This window comes from Gavialis gangeticus, unplaced genomic scaffold (assembly GCF_001723915.1).
Source record: "Gavialis gangeticus isolate Ggan-Ray unplaced genomic scaffold, GavGan_comp1, whole genome shotgun sequence".
Lineage (NCBI taxonomy): Eukaryota > Metazoa > Chordata > Crocodylia > Gavialidae > Gavialis > Gavialis gangeticus.
The window spans coordinates 28,669,044-28,687,216 of NW_017729032.1; the positions used below are offsets into that span (position 1 = coordinate 28,669,044).

General features: G+C 40.9%; 1 protein-coding gene across 1 annotated transcript in view; it reads left to right on the top strand.

Annotated features, from left to right (window-relative positions):
- The window catches only part of YAP1 (Yes associated protein 1), a 154,532-nt gene that overhangs the window by 5,371 nt on the left and 130,988 nt on the right, over positions 1-18,173 (top strand). The window contains exon 2 of the mRNA XM_019524163.1: positions 775-1,040. Within this exon, the coding sequence (XP_019379708.1) occupies positions 775-1,040 (266 nt within the window). The remainder of the gene's footprint in view (positions 1-774; positions 1,041-18,173) is intronic.

Below are 18,173 nucleotides of genomic sequence, written 5' to 3' on the forward strand. Positions count from 1 at the left end.
GGGCGCGCCCGGGTTGAAGCAGCGCGGGGGAGGAGGCGCCCTGCGAGCCCGGCCGTGGGAGCGGGGCCAGGCTGGGACGTGGCCCGGTGCCATGTCCCAGCCCCGCTGTCGCAGCTGTGCCAGGGGTTGCCCGTGCCGCCTCCAGGGGAAGAGGGCACCCCTCCTGCGCCAGGGTAGCCAGGGTCTTCCTGCTTGCGCGCACACACCAGAAGTTTTGGAGGTTTTGATTTTTCTGCCCACGCTGGCAGCGGTAGCCTTCCTGGTCCCTTTGTGGCAAGGTGGGGACTAGATTTCAAGTGGACGGGGATTTCAGCCCCGTGACACCTATAAGGAACCAGGGGCATGGCTCACTTTTTATTTTTTTGGTTTTGCTCCTTGCAAGATGCGTGTCAAATGCTACCAAATCAAAATGGTCGTTTACGCTCTGTTGGGAACCATGATGCAACGCTCAGGGCAGTGGTGCATCAGGCATGACAGCGGGGGAGATGGGATCCTGCTCAGAAAACTGTAAGGCTTTTTGTTTGTGCGTTCAAAGTTTACAACAACACCACCACCAAAAAAAAGTGGACAAGAAAGGTTGATAACTTTTATTCCCTATGTCCTGGCAACAGCTTAAAGCTTGCTTTGACTTTGTTTAACTTGCTTTAAGCGACGTGCTAACAGCATTGAAACAAGTCGAAAGTTTGAAAACAACTTAATATACCTGGGTCTCTCTCAGACAGTTCACTGAAGTCGAAGTAGGTGTGTTCCTGCTGAAGTGTCTTAATGGGAACTGTTTACTCCCGACAGGCCAGCACTGATGCAGGTTCAGCCGGAGCCTTGACTCCTCAGCATGTCCGAGCTCATTCGTCTCCAGCTTCGCTGCAGCTGGGAGCTGTCTCTCCGGGGACCCTTACCCCCTCTGGAGTAGTGACTGGTCCTGGACCTGCCTCATCTTCTCAACATCTTCGTCAGTCCTCATTTGAGATCCCTGATGATGTTCCTCTGCCACCAGGTTGGGAAATGGCTAAGACACCATCTGGCCAGAGATACTTTCTGAAGTAAGTAAAATAGAGTTATAAAAAACAAGGTTACATTTTTTAGCAAAGCTCCCTTTGCATGTTTAAGAACCTTTGTGTATATAAGAATTTGTGCTCCTTCAGTAGCATTCAGGTAATATATAAAATATATTTAAAAACTATGGATCATGATTTTTAGTAGTATAACTCTTTGTCTGACTCGAACTGGGGGTGTAGATGTTGAACCCTGAAAGTTATGCCTAGCTGTGAGAAACATGCCTCATTCTTGGCATGTCTCACCTTGGATTAGTTATTTTTGGGCGTATTTTTAAGTCTGTTGTAACATATAGTAACTTTAAATTAATACTTGGAGTACAATAAAGCAAGGTCATTCAAAGGTGTTCTTTGGGTCAGTATTTGGAAAGTAGCATGCAAATTGCTGAAAATGGGTATCAAAGATTAAGAAACTTTCAGCAGTATTGCAGTGAGAATACTGGGTGACTGCTGATTTACTTTTTTTTTTTTCTTTTTTTGGAAGTACAGTGTCAGGTTCCTATGAAGTCTTATTGGTACATGAACCTGATGGGGCCTGTAGTTCTTAAAACTAACTTTGGAGAGAGAGGTGAATGTTGGAACTCTTAAAAATGTTTCTTGTTTTCGCTACTTTGGCTTTTTAAAGTAGTGAAATTAATATATTAAACTTTTTCTCTTGCTGAAGAGGTTACACATGCCAGCACTTTGACATGTCATCCATCAGGAGATGCTCTGTGGTGTTTTCTAAAACAGCAGAAGCCTGTCCTCCTTTTTGGAGGTGTGCACACAACTCTCGTTCAATCACTAGGTTTCAAGTAACATATTATTTGTCACTTCAAATTTGCATTAAAAAAAAAATATATTCCTACTACCTTGCTAGTCTAAAAAGTGTTCTAAACTTTTTTGTAGTCCCATTTGCTGAAATAAAATATCCAAACCTGAAATTATATTCACAGAAGACCTTAATGTCTGTGGTAGGAACATGCTTTCCATGTTAACTGCACTAAAGCTCAGAATGAAATAGGGACCTAATTCAATGCCCATGGAAGCCCCCTTGAAGATTTACCATTGTTTCCTATGAAGCACAGAGTTTGTTCTTATGAAATATTTTGCCTAATTTCACTGTTAGAATTAGGCAGTTTTATGCCAGCTGAGAATGTGACCCACTGGACCTTGAAGAGCAAAACAGTTTTCATATCATTCCAAAACTTGTATATTATGCTCGTTATACTCTTAACTAGCTTAAATAGAACATGGCAAAGATGGTATTTTAAAAAATTGCTCTTATCTGTAGTGCTAATTATTATTTGCATTTACATCGATGCTTTAAACTTTATAGAGGGAGCATTACAGTTGTTGTGGTAGACGAAAAGAAATCCTTGCACTCCTATAATTGATTCTTTAATTATGCTCATTTAGGTGAAAGCAGAGGGAAGGATTTGATCTTGGAAAGCTTTTCTACAGTTTCGCTATTATTACAGAAAATCTTCCTTTTTTTCCTGCAAGTTTTCTTTTTTGTCTGTCTTGGTGTCTTGGTATCCATTTCAAAGAGTCAGGTTTCAGCAAGAACAATAAAGAGCCTGAGACTGGAAAGTACACACAAGTCTGGCAAACTCATCTGCATGAGCAAGATCGTTTGTTCTCAAGCAGACATCCAAAGTAAATGATTGAAAGAGCTGCTAGCTGTGAAGGATGCATCTTGAAGGGGAAAAGAGTGGAAACAAACCAGGTTGTTAGGAAGAAAAATAAAGGCTGTACTTTTTGAACCTCTCCCTGCTGGGTCACATGCTGACCTTGGGAGATCTTAAACCGCTTAATAGGCTGTTTTCTTTTTGCTTTCCTTGGGTGATGCTGTGGTTTGGGAGAGTCTGAGGACAGTTTTGAAGGCTCTGTTCACGCTTAGAAGAACTACTTCCCTCCCCTCCCCCTAGTAGAGCCTAGAATACCATCTACAAGTGGAATCTGCTAGCCTTGTTGCAGTTCAGAAGTATTTCTATTAACTTTATAACTGCTTCCTACATTTGGAAAGCGCCAAGAGCTTGTAAAGAATTTCTTTTAACAAAAGCAGTTCTGTATTTCAGAAGTTGCTTAAAACTGTTGCTTCCTATGATTAAAAATAAAATGTGTGTTTAGCACATATATGCTTTTTTTGTTTTGAGAGAGCTTAATTTTAATGAAGTAAATATTTAGATTTTTGCTGCTGAGCACATTTTGCTTCTAAAAAACTGGTTCCTTCTGCATGGTTTTTGCTCCACATCCAAGTATTTAGCTTCTTCGTTGGATTGGCAGTGGTGCTTTTTGTTTCCATTTCCTCATTCAGTAGAAACTCCTAGAGACCAGACAAGACCAGGCGTTTCAAGAAATACCTTTGTAAAGAATAGGTGAAAATATTAGGTGTGTTTTTTCCAGTTGTGAAGATCTTTCCAATTATCACTTTTCCCTATGATGCTGGTTATCACAGTACTCTGCACTATAGCCAGTTAAATCCAGTACGGAAATTTCCACAGGGGAATCAAGAACTACAAATACAACAGCTATCACGGTGGAGAGGCAGGTGAGAAAAAGTTGGAAGCAGCCAAATGTCTTGTTTGACCACACATTAATATAATACCACTAAATAGCATTCTGGGTGAACCAGTTTTTTCTATCTAGACAGACTTGTAATAGTCTCGTTTCAGCATGATAAATCTATATATATCGACAAGTTTAAATTTCTGACCAATACTTGATTTGCCAGTGTTTCATCAATATTAATGAGTTAATATTCATAGTACTCTCAAAACTAGGAGTTTTTATGAATGTGTCTTTTCTTCAGTGTAATATATTCCTGTTACGGCTAGTAGAATTCCCTACTTTGTTAAAAGTTGCTAACTTCAGTGAAATTGTAACCGGAACTCAGCCGTTATAATAATAAAAAAAAGTCTAGTCTGGTTAGTCAGGAGGTGGAATTTAGTCAGCTTCATGCTATTGTACACAAGAACTTAGACGGTTCTTAAACTTACAATAAAGATAGCAGTATTGGTCAGTGTGGAGATGTCATCTTCATTGATTTTGAACCACTTCCAGTTATCCGGCTATAAACTGACATTTCAAGTAACTGTGGAAAAAAGATCTATGAAATCATTCTGTGCGCTAGAGAAACTATATGGTAGTTCAGGATCAGCCACTTGGAAAAGGGAAGATCCGTATGTTATACATGTGATGCATGTATTTTATAATCAATATTTATATCACTTTAACTTGTATAACACAGTACATGCAATTCTTGCAAAAAAGATACAGTAGTCTGTTGTCTTTTCTAGTATGAGGAAGCGGTTACTGTTCACCCCAGCTGTCTTGGTTTCTCCTGTAGGAAGCTGTTCTGCCGAGTAGTTTATCAACAACTTCCTATTTTTTCTGTGAAGTGTTGTATGACTTCCTGAATGAGGCCAACCTGGCTTTCATGGTATCTGTTCATGTGTTTGGGGCTTTACATTATGCATCTAACAGAGATCTTACAAGTGGGCTATTGCTAGGTGAACGTACAACCTTTATGGGCTCTATAGAGAATTTTATGGATAACATTCTCTGTTGTGCAACCAAAGACCTTTCAATCAACACCGGGGCTTGTAATTTCACTGTCCTCTGTGACTTGAAACATGCAAGGTAAAGGTACTGTTTTGGACGTGAAAAGTGATCAATAATGTTGCTACATTTCACTCCCATTAATCCTCACTCTTTCTACAAGATGGCACTCAGAATTGATTCTAGTCTTTTGGGATGGAAAATCCTCATTTGATATAGTTAGTACAGGCAACCCCCGCTTAACGCGCTTAATTGGTTCCGGAAAAACCGAGCGTTAGCAGAACCATGCTAAGTGAAACCCATTTCCCCATAGGAATTAATGTAAACGGAGATAATTAGTTACCACCACTTCTTGCTGCAGCTTCTTTCCATTGCCGCCTCTTCCCACCTCTCTCTGCCTGCCTGTTGGCCTCTCCGGCCCCACGTGTCAGCCCCGCACTTCTGCCGCTCCACCCTGGGCCCCTGCCAGCCCTGGCCCTGGGCACTGGCGGAGGCCTCACACTCATACCTGCCCCCCACCCCACTCGCTGCTGCCGCTTCCCTCTGTCCATCAGCCAGTCTGGCAGTGTGCACTAGCCTGGGCCCCTGCTCCTGCTGTCCTGCTGGGGGCCGCTGCCGGCCCTGGCCCTGCGGCAGCAGTGCAGGCACCATGATCATTCCCGCTCGCCCACTCGCTACCACTCATCACTTCTTGTCACCACTGCTGCTTTGCAAGTGGCTCAGCGCTAAGTGAAATCAGGTATTAATTTTAAATGAGCGCTATAGCAATATAGCGCTACGTGAAACTGCGTTAAGTGGGGGTTGCCTGTACTAAAATCACATTACATGGGATCTAGCACCTTAATTCATAGGTGAAGTGCACATATTAAGCAGCATAATTAATGGAGCTTTTCAAGTTCTTAACCCTGCATAACGTGTAGCCAAATCTTATTCTAGCTGTAAATTAAGTATGCCGTCGTAGACTAAAAGTATAGCTACAGCTTAAAATAGATTTTAGTTACTTCTTGAAGTTGTTGACATTTCTACTACTCAGTTTACAAACCTAAAATTACTTTATTTCTTCTGTACTTTGCATATGTAATCTTAATTGCTGACTTCAAAATTTATCTGAGATGAACTGCTTTTCAGTCACCTTCTCAAGATGATGAAAAATGCATTGGTTCATTTCACTCAGATAACTTTAAAGAAACAAACTTCTGTGTTTTAGACTTATAAAGATTTTAACTCAATGGTTGGACTAATGCTTTGACTTAATGTACAGGCTTTAATGCTGCAAAATTCTTTTGGAAGCTGGTGTTGTGGAGAGGACTTCCTTATCTAGAGGAAGGCTAATGCTGCCTGGCATCTGGGAAGTGAGCTGTTCCTCACAAAAGCTTACGCATCTATAAGATGCAGGTGTTCCCTGCTTTCTATCTGTGCTGAGCCTGAGTTGGAAGAAAGATGGAAGTCTACTGTCAGTCGTCAGTAAGAGAACTTGCAAGTCAGCTCAGTGGGGGGTTTCAGAAGAAATGACACTGCGTCAGACAAGGTCCCCTGTGACTACTTCAGTGATTTTTTATAAAGGAAAAATACAAGAGCCCTGATGCTTTGCCATTCACACTATTTTTTTGCCATTTGAAAGAGTTCAAGGCTAAACAATGTGATTTGGGGCAAAGAACATGCAAATTAACACCATCTATCAATAAAACTATATATATAGCATTTCAAATTTATTTTCCTGTAATAAAGGTATTGGTTTCCATTTTCTTCAAAGGCAAATAAGTATATTCAGGCTACAAAAATACAGTACTTTGTGATTGTCACGATGGTGGGGAATCCCACCGTTAAATATATATTCTTGGAATTCTCTTTCATATTTCATCTATACAAACAACTCATAGCTTTAACAAGAACCTGGTATTCAAAATACTTCATAGGAACAGACTTTGTGCTTATTATCATAGGAGACAATGGTAAATCTTCAGTGGGTAAGGATGCACTCAGATCGTGGAGTCTGGGGCCAAATTTCACAGGGTCACTCGCCTTTGGCTCCAATTTCATGGGCAGGTTGTGGGAGCCTCCCCCCCACCTGGTTTGGCCCTGCTCCCCACCTGGCCCTGGCCCTGGCCCTGGCCCTGGCCCTGGCCCTGGCCCTGGCCCTGGCCCTGGCCCTGGCCTGCACGGGGGTGGGGGGAGGAATAAGTCCTCCCTGGCACACCCAGGTGCAAGAATAGGCTGCCATTGCCCCATTACCCACCATCTGGGCCATGCTACCTCCCCATCCTGACCGAGCTCTGCTCCTCCCATCCCAGTGCTGTTCCTTCTGCCTCTCCCTGGCCCCATACGGGTGCAGGCATGGGTTGCTGCCATCCTGCTGCCCTGGCCTGGCTTGGCTTGGCTCTGCTCCCCTCCACCCAGCCCCACTCCCCACACCACAGCCCAGCTATGCTGCCTTCTGCCCCAGCGCTGCTCCCCTGGCCCCATCCTCCACCCTCTGCAGCGCCCACTTCTAGCTGGGCCAGGCAGATGTGGCTGTGGAGGAAAGAAGGCAGGGCTGGGCCTGTTTGTGTCTGCTCTGGGCTCCAGGGCTGAGAGGCTGCATGAGGGCAGCCCTCTTGCAATCAGCAGCCAGGGGTGGGGGCAGCAGCCAAATGGCTGCTGCGGGGAGTGAAGGGAGGAGGAGGTGGGTCTCTTTTTATTGCGGATCTCTCTGATTTTTGCAGAAAATGCCTGATTTTTCGCGTTTTCTGAGAAAATTGTGATTTTTGGTATTATTAATGGGTGTTGAATCAGGCCCTTATTTCATTCTGAGCCATGCTGCAGTTAAAAGGAGAGCATAGCCCAGCCCTAGACATTGAAGTCTTCTGTGAGTATCATTCCTACTAAGTTTAAGTGGAGCTGTGCATTTTCATTGCAAGCATGAGGTGTCTGTGTTCATTCAGGTGTTTAGGTGTGGCAGCACTGAGTGTCACCATGCCAGACTTCTTGACACCAGGCTCTGAGAGTAGGATTCAGGAAACCAAGTTAGATGCAGAAATTTTCTGTGATGTGAATGGGAAGATGTGTGCACCTGGGACTAGGATTAACAAGCTATCTTACTGATGGGGAAATGTTTTGACCAGTCATTGCTGAAGAGCAGGTGTAGGGTGAGATTCAGGCATCAGTGTGACAGATTTATAGTTTGACACTGTTTTCTGTGTTTAGTATGGGGACAGGCTCTCACTCCCTTGGAATGCTGCTGGAATGTGGTGTAATGCCCACCTTATTGTAATAGCCTAATGCTTATTGCCCAAGAAGAGGGGGACCTGGTTTATAGCTCCTTCCTGGCCTGATGTTGGTTCAAATCCTTCTTTTCTAGCACAGTTTACATTTACAGCTGATATATGTTATCCATTGATTGTTTAAATTCAAAATGTATAAGACAGTTCTTAGAGTAGGGATGCTTTGGACCAGGAACTGAAACTAAGGAGTTTTTCTTCTCCAGGTAAGATCTTCATCAGTGGACTTAAAGTTGTCATCACTATTGCTTGCCCTGGTCCATGAGTTTTGTATTTCTTTCTACGCAATGCTTCCTTCAACAAGAGGGTTGGGAGTATGCTCATCCCAAATGGCCTGGGACAGGAGATAGAGTCCAAGATGCCTGGAATCACATACTCTCATTTTGGGTAGTGACAACCCCTTGGATGTTTAAAGTAGCTAAGGTCACTTGGATTTGCATCCCTAAACTTCACTGAAGTAGCACCTTATGTGCCTTTTCCTGCTGGTGCCCAGCTTAAACTATTTAACTTCAGCAACGTAATTTGGAATAGCAACAAGACTGTGTTGGCACCATTTTCTTTTAATAGCGTTCAAAGGTAAAAGCAAGACTATTGGTTCTCTGACTGTAAAGCTATCTCCATGTAGATTGTGGAGCCAATCTAAAATGGCCTCTGACTTTTATGCTTGTTGGAAAAAGGCAGTATAGCTTTGCCTTAATCTACATTTTTTTTTTTGTCAGAATATGAGGTCCTGGTATCCTGCATCAGATTTATTTAAGGTTAATTCTGTATTCATTTTGCATTGCTTCTATTTAAAATAAATTGCAATACTATATTTTTTCAAATACAGCATGTCGTTGCATATGGTATGCACCTTGTTTTGGAAGGACAGCTTGAATGGGGGGAGTAGGGGAATCGCCCTTTCTGGTAGCTGAGTAGCAGCAGCTAGTGAGCCTGCTTCCAGCCCTATGGGCTGGATGGCACGCTTGGAAGGACTGGAGCTAGGGCCATGCACTGAGTCCAACCCTGCACGCTGGCTCAGGAATGCTGGGTCTGTGCAGCAAGGCCTGATCTGGCACGTCAGCTCCACTGCGGCACATGATGGCTTCGGCATAATCCAGCCTGGCACTCTAGCTCTGCTGGGGCCACGTACTGACTCCAGCACAATCCAGTCTGGTACGATCAGGCCCCACTATGTGGTGGGGCCCAATTTGTCATGCCAATTTTGGTGAGGCCAGCTTTTAAATGCTTAATCTTTCTTCTTCCAAAGTACAGTAAAACAATAGCTTTAAGATTCAAAACTTTAAAACTTTTTGGTAGTTACCTTTTAAAAGTCTGCATGTCAATTAATGACTACCAAACTGATATGGAGCTAGCAAAGCAGATCTTCACCTATTTTATCTACTTGCACTGGTTTTCAGTAATAGATTTACAAAAGAAAATAAATCACTAGGGGCACTTGGTGTGTTAAAACACTTAACTGCAGAAACTGAATTTGCTCACCAGTAAAATGTCTTCTTGCTTCTGAGTAAATTTTTCCACGCATCATACGTATGTATGTAACTAATTGTGGGGTGAAGCCCAAAGTTGGCATAGTCAGGACCTGTAGGTCAGGACTGAGGTAAAAGATTAACTGTAGGAATTAGCACAGCATTAACTATTGACGGTTAGTATTTGGTTCTTAGGGCAGCATCCAAATTCCCTTTGTGTTCATCTCTGAGGGTGAACAATCTCACTGAGCTGCTAGTTAAAAGATGAAGAAGTTCTTTTCCTTTTTACATATATGTATCAAGACTCCTAGACAGGTTTCCCTTCATTTTGGCAAGAATCCAAGTGGCTTCATTGGATTTAGGTTACCTCCTTAAAGCCGTGGGTCCCCAGCTCTTGCTGTGAACACTAATCGGTTTTGCTTATCACTACATTAAGAAACCCCAACTGCTAAAATATGCAATAAATATTTTAAGTTGGTGAATTTCACCTCTAATGACTTTTCTGTAAGCAAATGGATTCCTCCTTTTCACAGTGTGCAGGTCTGTTTAATTCAGTGTTTGAATAAATCTGGGTGCATCTTCCTTTTGTAAAGTATAAATAAAAATATGATACTGGACTTACAGTAGCAGATGCTGGATCAGTGTTTCTCAACCTGGTTAGACCCGAGACATCCCTTGGAAAATGCAGGTTTTTATCTTTCGCTTAGTTTTTGACATGGCAGCCCCCTGCCTGACCACCCTTCTCCTGCTCCCCCAGCCCCTTGCAGGGTGGAACTCTGCCAGCCTGCAGATTGCTCTGTGCAAAAGTAGAAAAATCCATGCTTCTCCAATAAAATGAAAAGTCTGCATTTTTCTCAGGTAAAAGGGGAAATCCCCTTTTTTTTATCCACTTTCCCATGGGAAGTGAAAAACCCGGATCCCTGATGTTCAGTCGTTATGTGACATCTTCCTATCAAACTGTATTCCAAAAGTTTTTAGCTCTGTAAAAAGTACATTTAGGGACTTAATGGTATAGAGGTTTTTGTTGTTAACAACTTAATTCATCAGAAAATTTTGAATGGATTGTTCTGAAAGTGATGTCTGCTGGCTACGTTTTGTAAAGTTGCTCCCAAGTGTTTCACTGAAAATTAGTTTTGATTTGTGCTTTGACTTTTTTGGGGATATTAATTGGCATCAGAAGTGATGTTGCCAATATTCATGGGGCACGTGAGTTTGAAGAATGAAAGATTAAATTTTTCAGATTTCCACCTCCTTGTTTCTTTAAAGATGTATTTGTTAATTCAGGTTTCTAGGCACTTAAAGATTCAGAATAGTTCAACTAAAACCCTCATTGGTCTTAAATAACCTAGTTTGAACTATGTTTCTGGCAAATAACTTGGGTCACTTTAAACTACTATGTAGAATCAAACTAATAATTTAATGGCCATCTCATGAATTAGGACCCTTGCCAGTATACTGTATGTCAGCGGTGTGAGTTGCTAAGGAAACAAAGCTCTGTCTTTGAAACACTCCTGGACTTTGCTTTAACTTTAATAAGACTTTGTGTCATATTGAGACACCAGAACCATTTTACTAGATTCTGGCATGTTGTCTGATGAGATGCATCAATGTTAGTAGAAAGTTTAGTAATGGAATTTTTACTCTGATGTTTAATAGCCAACTGCACTGTTTTATACGAGAGTTAAATAACGGTCACTTACTATTGCTTGTTTATCTGCAAAGGGTTTTGATTTATGGAGGGCTTTGTTGTGAGTCAGTGTCTGCAGCCCCACTGGAGTTATTTAAAAAGCATTATTGCTTTAAAGATGCCTTTCCCTTTCCAATTAACTTTTGGAACCAAAATGTTAAGTAAACATTTTTCCTTTTCCGATTATGTGGTAAAATTAGACATTTATGACATCATAAAACACTTTTCTGAAAGGAAGTATGAGTTTTATAGGCAAGAAGGAGTTTCTGAATATGAAAAATGTACCTGAAGTTAAGACTGGTCTGGTACATTTCCTAACTTGTTCTTGTGGACATTATTAAAACTTGTCAAAATTATCAGTAGCAATATATGTTGGTTGTTTACTTGTTTGCTTAAATCATCTGTAGGTTGTTTCCACTGTCTTACTTTTATAGCATAGTTTGGAAGCTGATGGTACAGAATATAGGAAAAAAAGTTTCTGCTTGTTTTCATTTTTACCAACTGCTTTTGGAAAAGAGTTGCCGGACCTAAATGCATAGGCACTGTGATGCTGGGTTTCTTTTTAAAATGTTTGTTACTATTTAGACTCCAGACTGAGTGTATAAAGACAAGAAGGAAAATCAATTTATAAGTTGACAGAAGAGGACTGACCCTTGGTGTATAACAATAAGCTGTTTTAAAAAAAAAAAAAAAAGTATGGTGATTGCACATGAATAGCTTTCTTGTACTAAGTTTGGTTAAGAATGTGAAATAAGTTTTTGAAGAGACTCGAGGATAGCCTTACTGTTTAGGCCAAAGAGAGCAGGCACTAAACAGTGTAGAGTAGGTGACAGTCCTTCGCTCTCATGGAACTGCGGTATGTGGCTTGGGTGTGGGGCGGGAGGGTTGGGGGGAAGTGTGTGCGGTGGTCAGGGGTTTTTTTGTTGTTGTTGCAAACCAGAGACCAAAAACAGTTTCAAAATGACTTGTATTCTGCCCTCTGGATTATGAAACAATGGCTCGATACAGGAAATGGGTATTACTAGCTGAAACATGGGTATGAACATGTGTACATTTGCTCTTGCAAGATTCTTATTCCACTGTGCATTTTGACATTCTTCAGTAAAATGCACGAGTAGAGGAGGATACTGCTGTGTTTAATTGGAGTTTGGGTATTCATGGAACCTTATAGTGACCTTTGGCCGGGGGGTAAATTATATCTTTTAACAGTCAATACTTTAAATATCGCCGCTTTTCAATAAGCTCATATAATAGCACTATCAACTTGAAAGAAGGCAGTTAAATTAAGTTTTCTCTAAATTGATTATATAACAGTCCTTCCCCTCAGATCTTTGAAAAAATTTGGCTAGATTGCTCCTTAGAAACTTAAGTGCAATTTATTAGTGGAGGGTTTCCTTTATATTTACTCACTTTCTTTTAACTACCAGCCGCTTTTATAGGTAAACTGTATAATGCCCCATGAGTTTAAAAACAGTCTGAAAACAAATTGTTATTTGATGGTTAATCTTTTTCACAAATAGTAAAAATGCCCATGAAAATCCTGCCTCAGGTGCTTGTACTTTGGCATCAGATTCTTTCCTTGCCAGTGAAAATGTTTTTGGCAGAACATTGTTGGCAGCTCAGTTGGCTGCTGTTTCTGCTGTTAGTTTGGAAAGTGTGGGGGAATTGTTTGCATCTGTTTAAAGACTCTGGGAGGCTGCAGATTTACTGAGATATGGCATGATTACTATCAAAGAAGATGCATGTTTCAGTAAAACTTGTTTTCACTTTAGAGGTTAACATTTGTATAGCTTGTGTTTATAATAATAACAGTTGAGAGAACAGATCTCCATTAAAGGTTCAACACCCTTTCCATTTCAGTTAATAGCTGAGAGTGTGCAGAAACATTTGAGATCCTCAACTTTTCCAGCAAAGTCAAGGGGAGATAACAGCTGATCTTTTCTACTTTCAAAGTAAAAAGAAACAGGAATTTCCCTATCCCCCCTTTTTTAAAGAGAAGCCACGCCTCCATGCCTTCAGTAAAGAGTTCAGACATGTGGGCTTTTGTTTGTTTTCTTGTGTTAATTTTGGAGTACTTTCTCAAGAGAAACATCATATCTAGACTTCATTTCAAAGACTAACTAGAGGTCTTTTTAATTTTGTGTTGTGTTCCAGACAAACGTCTAACTTTACAGCAGTAGCAGACTAAAGCAATTTTAATGCTGTGCCTGTGTCCTGCATTCAGGAATAAACGTGCATCTCTTTTATTTTATAATTTAGCAAAGAGATCCGCTTTTGTTTTGCTTTTTTGTTTTGTTTTGAGACAGGAAGGAAGGAGAAACAAATACATATAGGAAGTTGTGCCCAAGCAATTGAGGTTAATTGGTAGGATAGCAACTTTCAGATTTGTTTCTTGCAGGATATCAACAGTAGTCTGTATATTGTCTTGGAGTAAGAAATGGCTGATCACTGGAAAATTCTATCTGGCATTTCACAATATCCTGATACTTTAGTCACCATTTCAAATTGCTAAGCATAAAGAGGATGAAATACCAAACAGACCTGAGCCCATAGAAAGTTCTAACTTTTTCTAATATTCTTGTTAATCAGGGTCCAATGAAATGAGCTAACTTTGGAAGAAAAAAACCCTTTTGACTATTCAGATTTCTTCATTAATCTGCTTTGATAAGGAGCTCTACTTGATCAGCTCTTTAGACTGTAGTGATTTGTTTTGGAATTAAATATCTAATTGCAAATGATGAAATCTTAGTGAACTGAATTTCAGCCATACTTAATAGCTGCCGAAACCAGTGATTGTCAGTTTTTAAGAAAATGTGGTGTCAGTTCTTCAGCTTTTGGTTCTAGGTTTCTCTTGGTACACTAAAGAGGATTTTTTTTTTCTTAAGTGAAGCTATTTATGTAGCTCTGGCTCAGGGTTGCAATTTGAATCCTGTTTATAAAGAGTTGCTGAGCAAGTCAGAGATTGCATGTCAACTTTAATTGATTCCTGCACCCTGCAGTCCTACTGGAGTAGGAGCAGACCCTCTGCTGAGTGCAGTTGTGTCCTTTGTAAATGTCTTTAATTTCTTACTCTGTTAAAGTAAAGGAGGGAGGATTTTAAAGCTTCTAAACGCAAGCTAGCAACTTACATATTGGATAGTTAAAGGTGTCATAAATGTTGGCATTTGGTAAATAACTGCAGGACTTCTTGCCAATTAAATTTGCCTTTGAAATAGAAACTGTTAAAATAATATTCATGATGTATTATTCCCACAAGATGGCATTCAGAATGGTTTAGAAAGGATACAAAAGTGAGAATTGATATTCAGTTCTTGAGCCACAACTGATTTGCCTGTGGCCTTGCACTTTTTTTTTTTTTTTTTAAGAAAAATAAATTAACATTATTGCAGTATTTTGTATGGGCTTACTTGATACATGATCCAAATTACTAGCTTTTCTTTGCTTTATCCTTAACATGAAGTTACGGGGAGAAGGTGGCTTCTTGTATTTTTAAGCTTTGAAGCCATTTTTGTGATTTGAGGGAAATAGATCCAGTTTCTCATTCATTTTTCCCATTTGTCTTTATTTTCCCATTTTATTTACTGCTTGGTTCAGTTGTTTGGCTATCTGTAATTGTAGAAACTAATGATAAATTCTTTTTTGTGAAGTATTATGTGATTTGATAGTTAGACTGTTGTGTGAATGCTTTTTAGTGTGTTTATGCTATAATAGTACCCAAAGACTCTGATCCATTTTGCTAGGAGCAGAACAAAATGAATGTATTAAAATGTATTTTGTGAACAGTACCTTACACTGAGCTCAGTCTGAAAAGCAGTATATTTTCTTGAATCTTTGCTCTCAAGATATCTATCTATTTTCCTCGTGCTCTGACTCACAGTTGAGAAGAGCTGGGAATGCAGTTTCATTGTCTTCGTACTGGAGCTGGTAGAGAAAGTATGTGAATCTTGGAGGCACGCTGGAAAGCTGAACTATTCACATTGCCTTCATCTGGAGAGGGTGGACTGTGATTTCATGTTTCCTTTTTACACGGCTTAAAATAATCTCTAGGTACAAATATGTTAGAAGTATATGTTACAAGAGATAAAGTGAATGAAGTAACATAAAGGCACAGAACTAAGCAGAAAGCCTGTTGACATGACCATTCATGTAACAATGAAGCAGAGTTGAGAAATAGGACCAATGAGGATAGCTGAGGAGGAAGGACTAGTGAAAAGTAGTGCTTATAAAACCTATTGTTCTTAACCTATGTCCTTTCCATCACTTCCAGAATGTAACATCTGTTCAAATCTGTTAAATGAGCTTGTGTGCAGCATCTCCCAATAGATGCACTATTCCTTATGTGCTTGGCATGCACGCTTTTAAGACCTGTCAGTTGCTTTCATACTTGAATAGGAACTTTCTTTTGAAGTTGCTTATAGGCATCTAGAGTTTTTGGAGGTCTTCATAGTACCTGCCTGAAAAAGTTCTAGGTCATGTCTGAAAGTATTTAGACAAAAAAAAAAAAAAGATGACATATGTGCTTGTGGGTATTGTAAAAGCAAATAATTTGTAAGAAAGACCATTCATTTTAAAATAAAATATAATATATTACAGTATGGTGTGTTAGAAATATATATGTACCAGGCTGGAAGGGTGATGGATGCAGTGGTGCAGCTGCACCTTTCCTTCCCTTCTTGCTTTCTGCTGTACCCATACTTTAAAACCAATTGCCTAGGAGGGGCAGCAGCATTTCCATTCAGGCAGTGCAGGCAGTCAGTTAGTTAATTTCATGGCTCATTGTAATCTCCCCGCTTCCTGCTAATCTTTCTTCACCCCACAGATGATAATGACACTTTACTTTTTAATGGTCTTGGTTTCATTAATTAAGCTATCCTTTCTTTTGCAGTTTTTCTGTCTGTTGGCTGCCCTGGTAATCGCTCTTCTATTTTATAGCTCTTCGAATTGTTTTTATTTCTAGCTAGAAACCCTAATTCAGATATATGGTAACATGAACTCGGGTGTGGCTGAGGGATCCTGTTTTTTCTCCATTTCAAAATCCAAAATTCTATGATTAAAACCCCCCAAATCTGTGTTTTCACATGTATATTTACAATTTTTACATATATATATTTACAGTGACAATATTTAAAATTTTAAAGCAATTTGGAAGCCTACCAGTGCCTCAATCATTATAATAAAATAAAGTCTAAATACGTATATATTTTGGCATTTGATTTTGGGTTTTTTCATAGAAAATCAGAGCTCCTCCTGCCCCTTTCGCTCACTAGGACCTGGGTCCAGCTGCAGCTGTTCCCCCGCCTTGCTGCTTTGTGGTGCCGAGCAGCCCTGATACAGTGGTGTCCCTGACTTCCAAGCCAGATCCCCCAGCCCTGCTGGTGCCCCTCACTTCCAGCCCGCAGCTCCCTGTCCCCACCAGTGCCCCTCTCTCCCAATAGCCTCCCACGTTCCCAGCCTTGGTGGTGCCCCTCACTCCCAACCCGCTGCCGTCAGGCCCCAGCACCCCCAGCGTTTGGGGCAGGGTAGGGGTGCCTTACCATAGGCAACATGGGGCAGGGTGGATGGTGGGGGGGACGGGACACATGCCCCCCCCCCTCCCCGCCCCGGCCACTTCCCAGATTTGCGCACTCACAGCATGCACCTTTGGTCACCAAAGAGAGTTTTGTCCAAGACACAACAGACTTTTTATGAAAACTTAAAAACATAGACCATCTTCCCAGCAATACCCTCCTAGCCACCATGGATGATACCAGCTAATATACCAACATCCCACACTAGCATGGCATCCAAGTCTGCCTTAGATATCTACAAGAGCAAGATTACAACTCGGAGTATAGATCTAAAGTGATTACTGAATTTATACACTTCATCCTCGCACACCACAACCTAACTTTCAATAACCAACACTTCCTCCAGACCGTGGGTACAGCTGTGGGCACCAAAATGGCCCCACAGTATGCCAACCTTTTGATGGGCAACCTGGAAGAAGAATTCCTCAAGAACTGCACCATCAAACCCATGCTATGCTTAAAATGCATAGATGACATCTTTATCTTTGGACTGAAAACCTGCAATCTTTGATTGATTTCCATCACAAATTCAATAACTAGCACCCATCAGACTGTCTCTTGAATACTCCAGCACCAACATTTCCTTTTTAAATGCTATGATTAATATCCACAATGGTAAAATTCAAACCACCATGTACAAGAAACCCATGGACCAACATATGTATCTACACAGAGCCAGCAATCACCCTAAACACACCAAGAAAGTTGTAATATACAGCCAAGCCCTCCAATACCACCGAATTCGCACTGAGGAGAATACCTGGTATTGTCACCTTACAAATCTCACAAGGGCTCTCACCCAACAAGGACACTCTAGAGAGATAGATAGTACTTTTGAAAGAGCCACCCGGATACAATGTGAAAAATTGCAATATACAACAAAATTCCCCAAGAATCACACCATTAGTTATGGCATCATTCCTCCCTGGAACCTATTTGGAAAATCCTCCAACACAACGCATACTGGAAGAAGACCGAGCTCTTAAAGAGATCTTTCCAGAACCACTCATCCTAGCCTTTAAACAAGCACTGAAGTTCACCAACCTCATCACCAGAAGCAAACTTCCCATAAAGCACACCAAATGGATCCAGACCATGCCAAGACAAAAAATGTAAAACCTGTCAACACATCTCTACTGCTCCCACTATAACTACACCCACAATGGAACCTCCAGCATTCCTGGATCTTATACCTGCATCTCCAGAAATGTAATGCATCTCATCCAGTGCACTAAATGCCCTCATGGAAAATATGTAGGAGAAGCCACACAACAGCTGCATACCAGAATCAACATGCACCAAAAACCTATCGAAGACAAACATACCCAGTTACCTGTGGGGGCACTTTTCTCACAAGACAGCCACTCTCCATTCTCTCCGTTATAATCCTCAAAGGAAATTTACAAAACGCCTTTCGTAGAGCCTACGGACTTCACTTCGTAAGTCTACTAGATGCAAAAAATCATGGACCAAATATGGACATTGGATTTATGGCACATTATAACCTCCCTGCCATCTGATAGCCCCAGGTAACCTCTCTACATTTTACCAACTACATTTTATCACCTTTATCACCTTCTCCCCGTTCCACCCCCCCC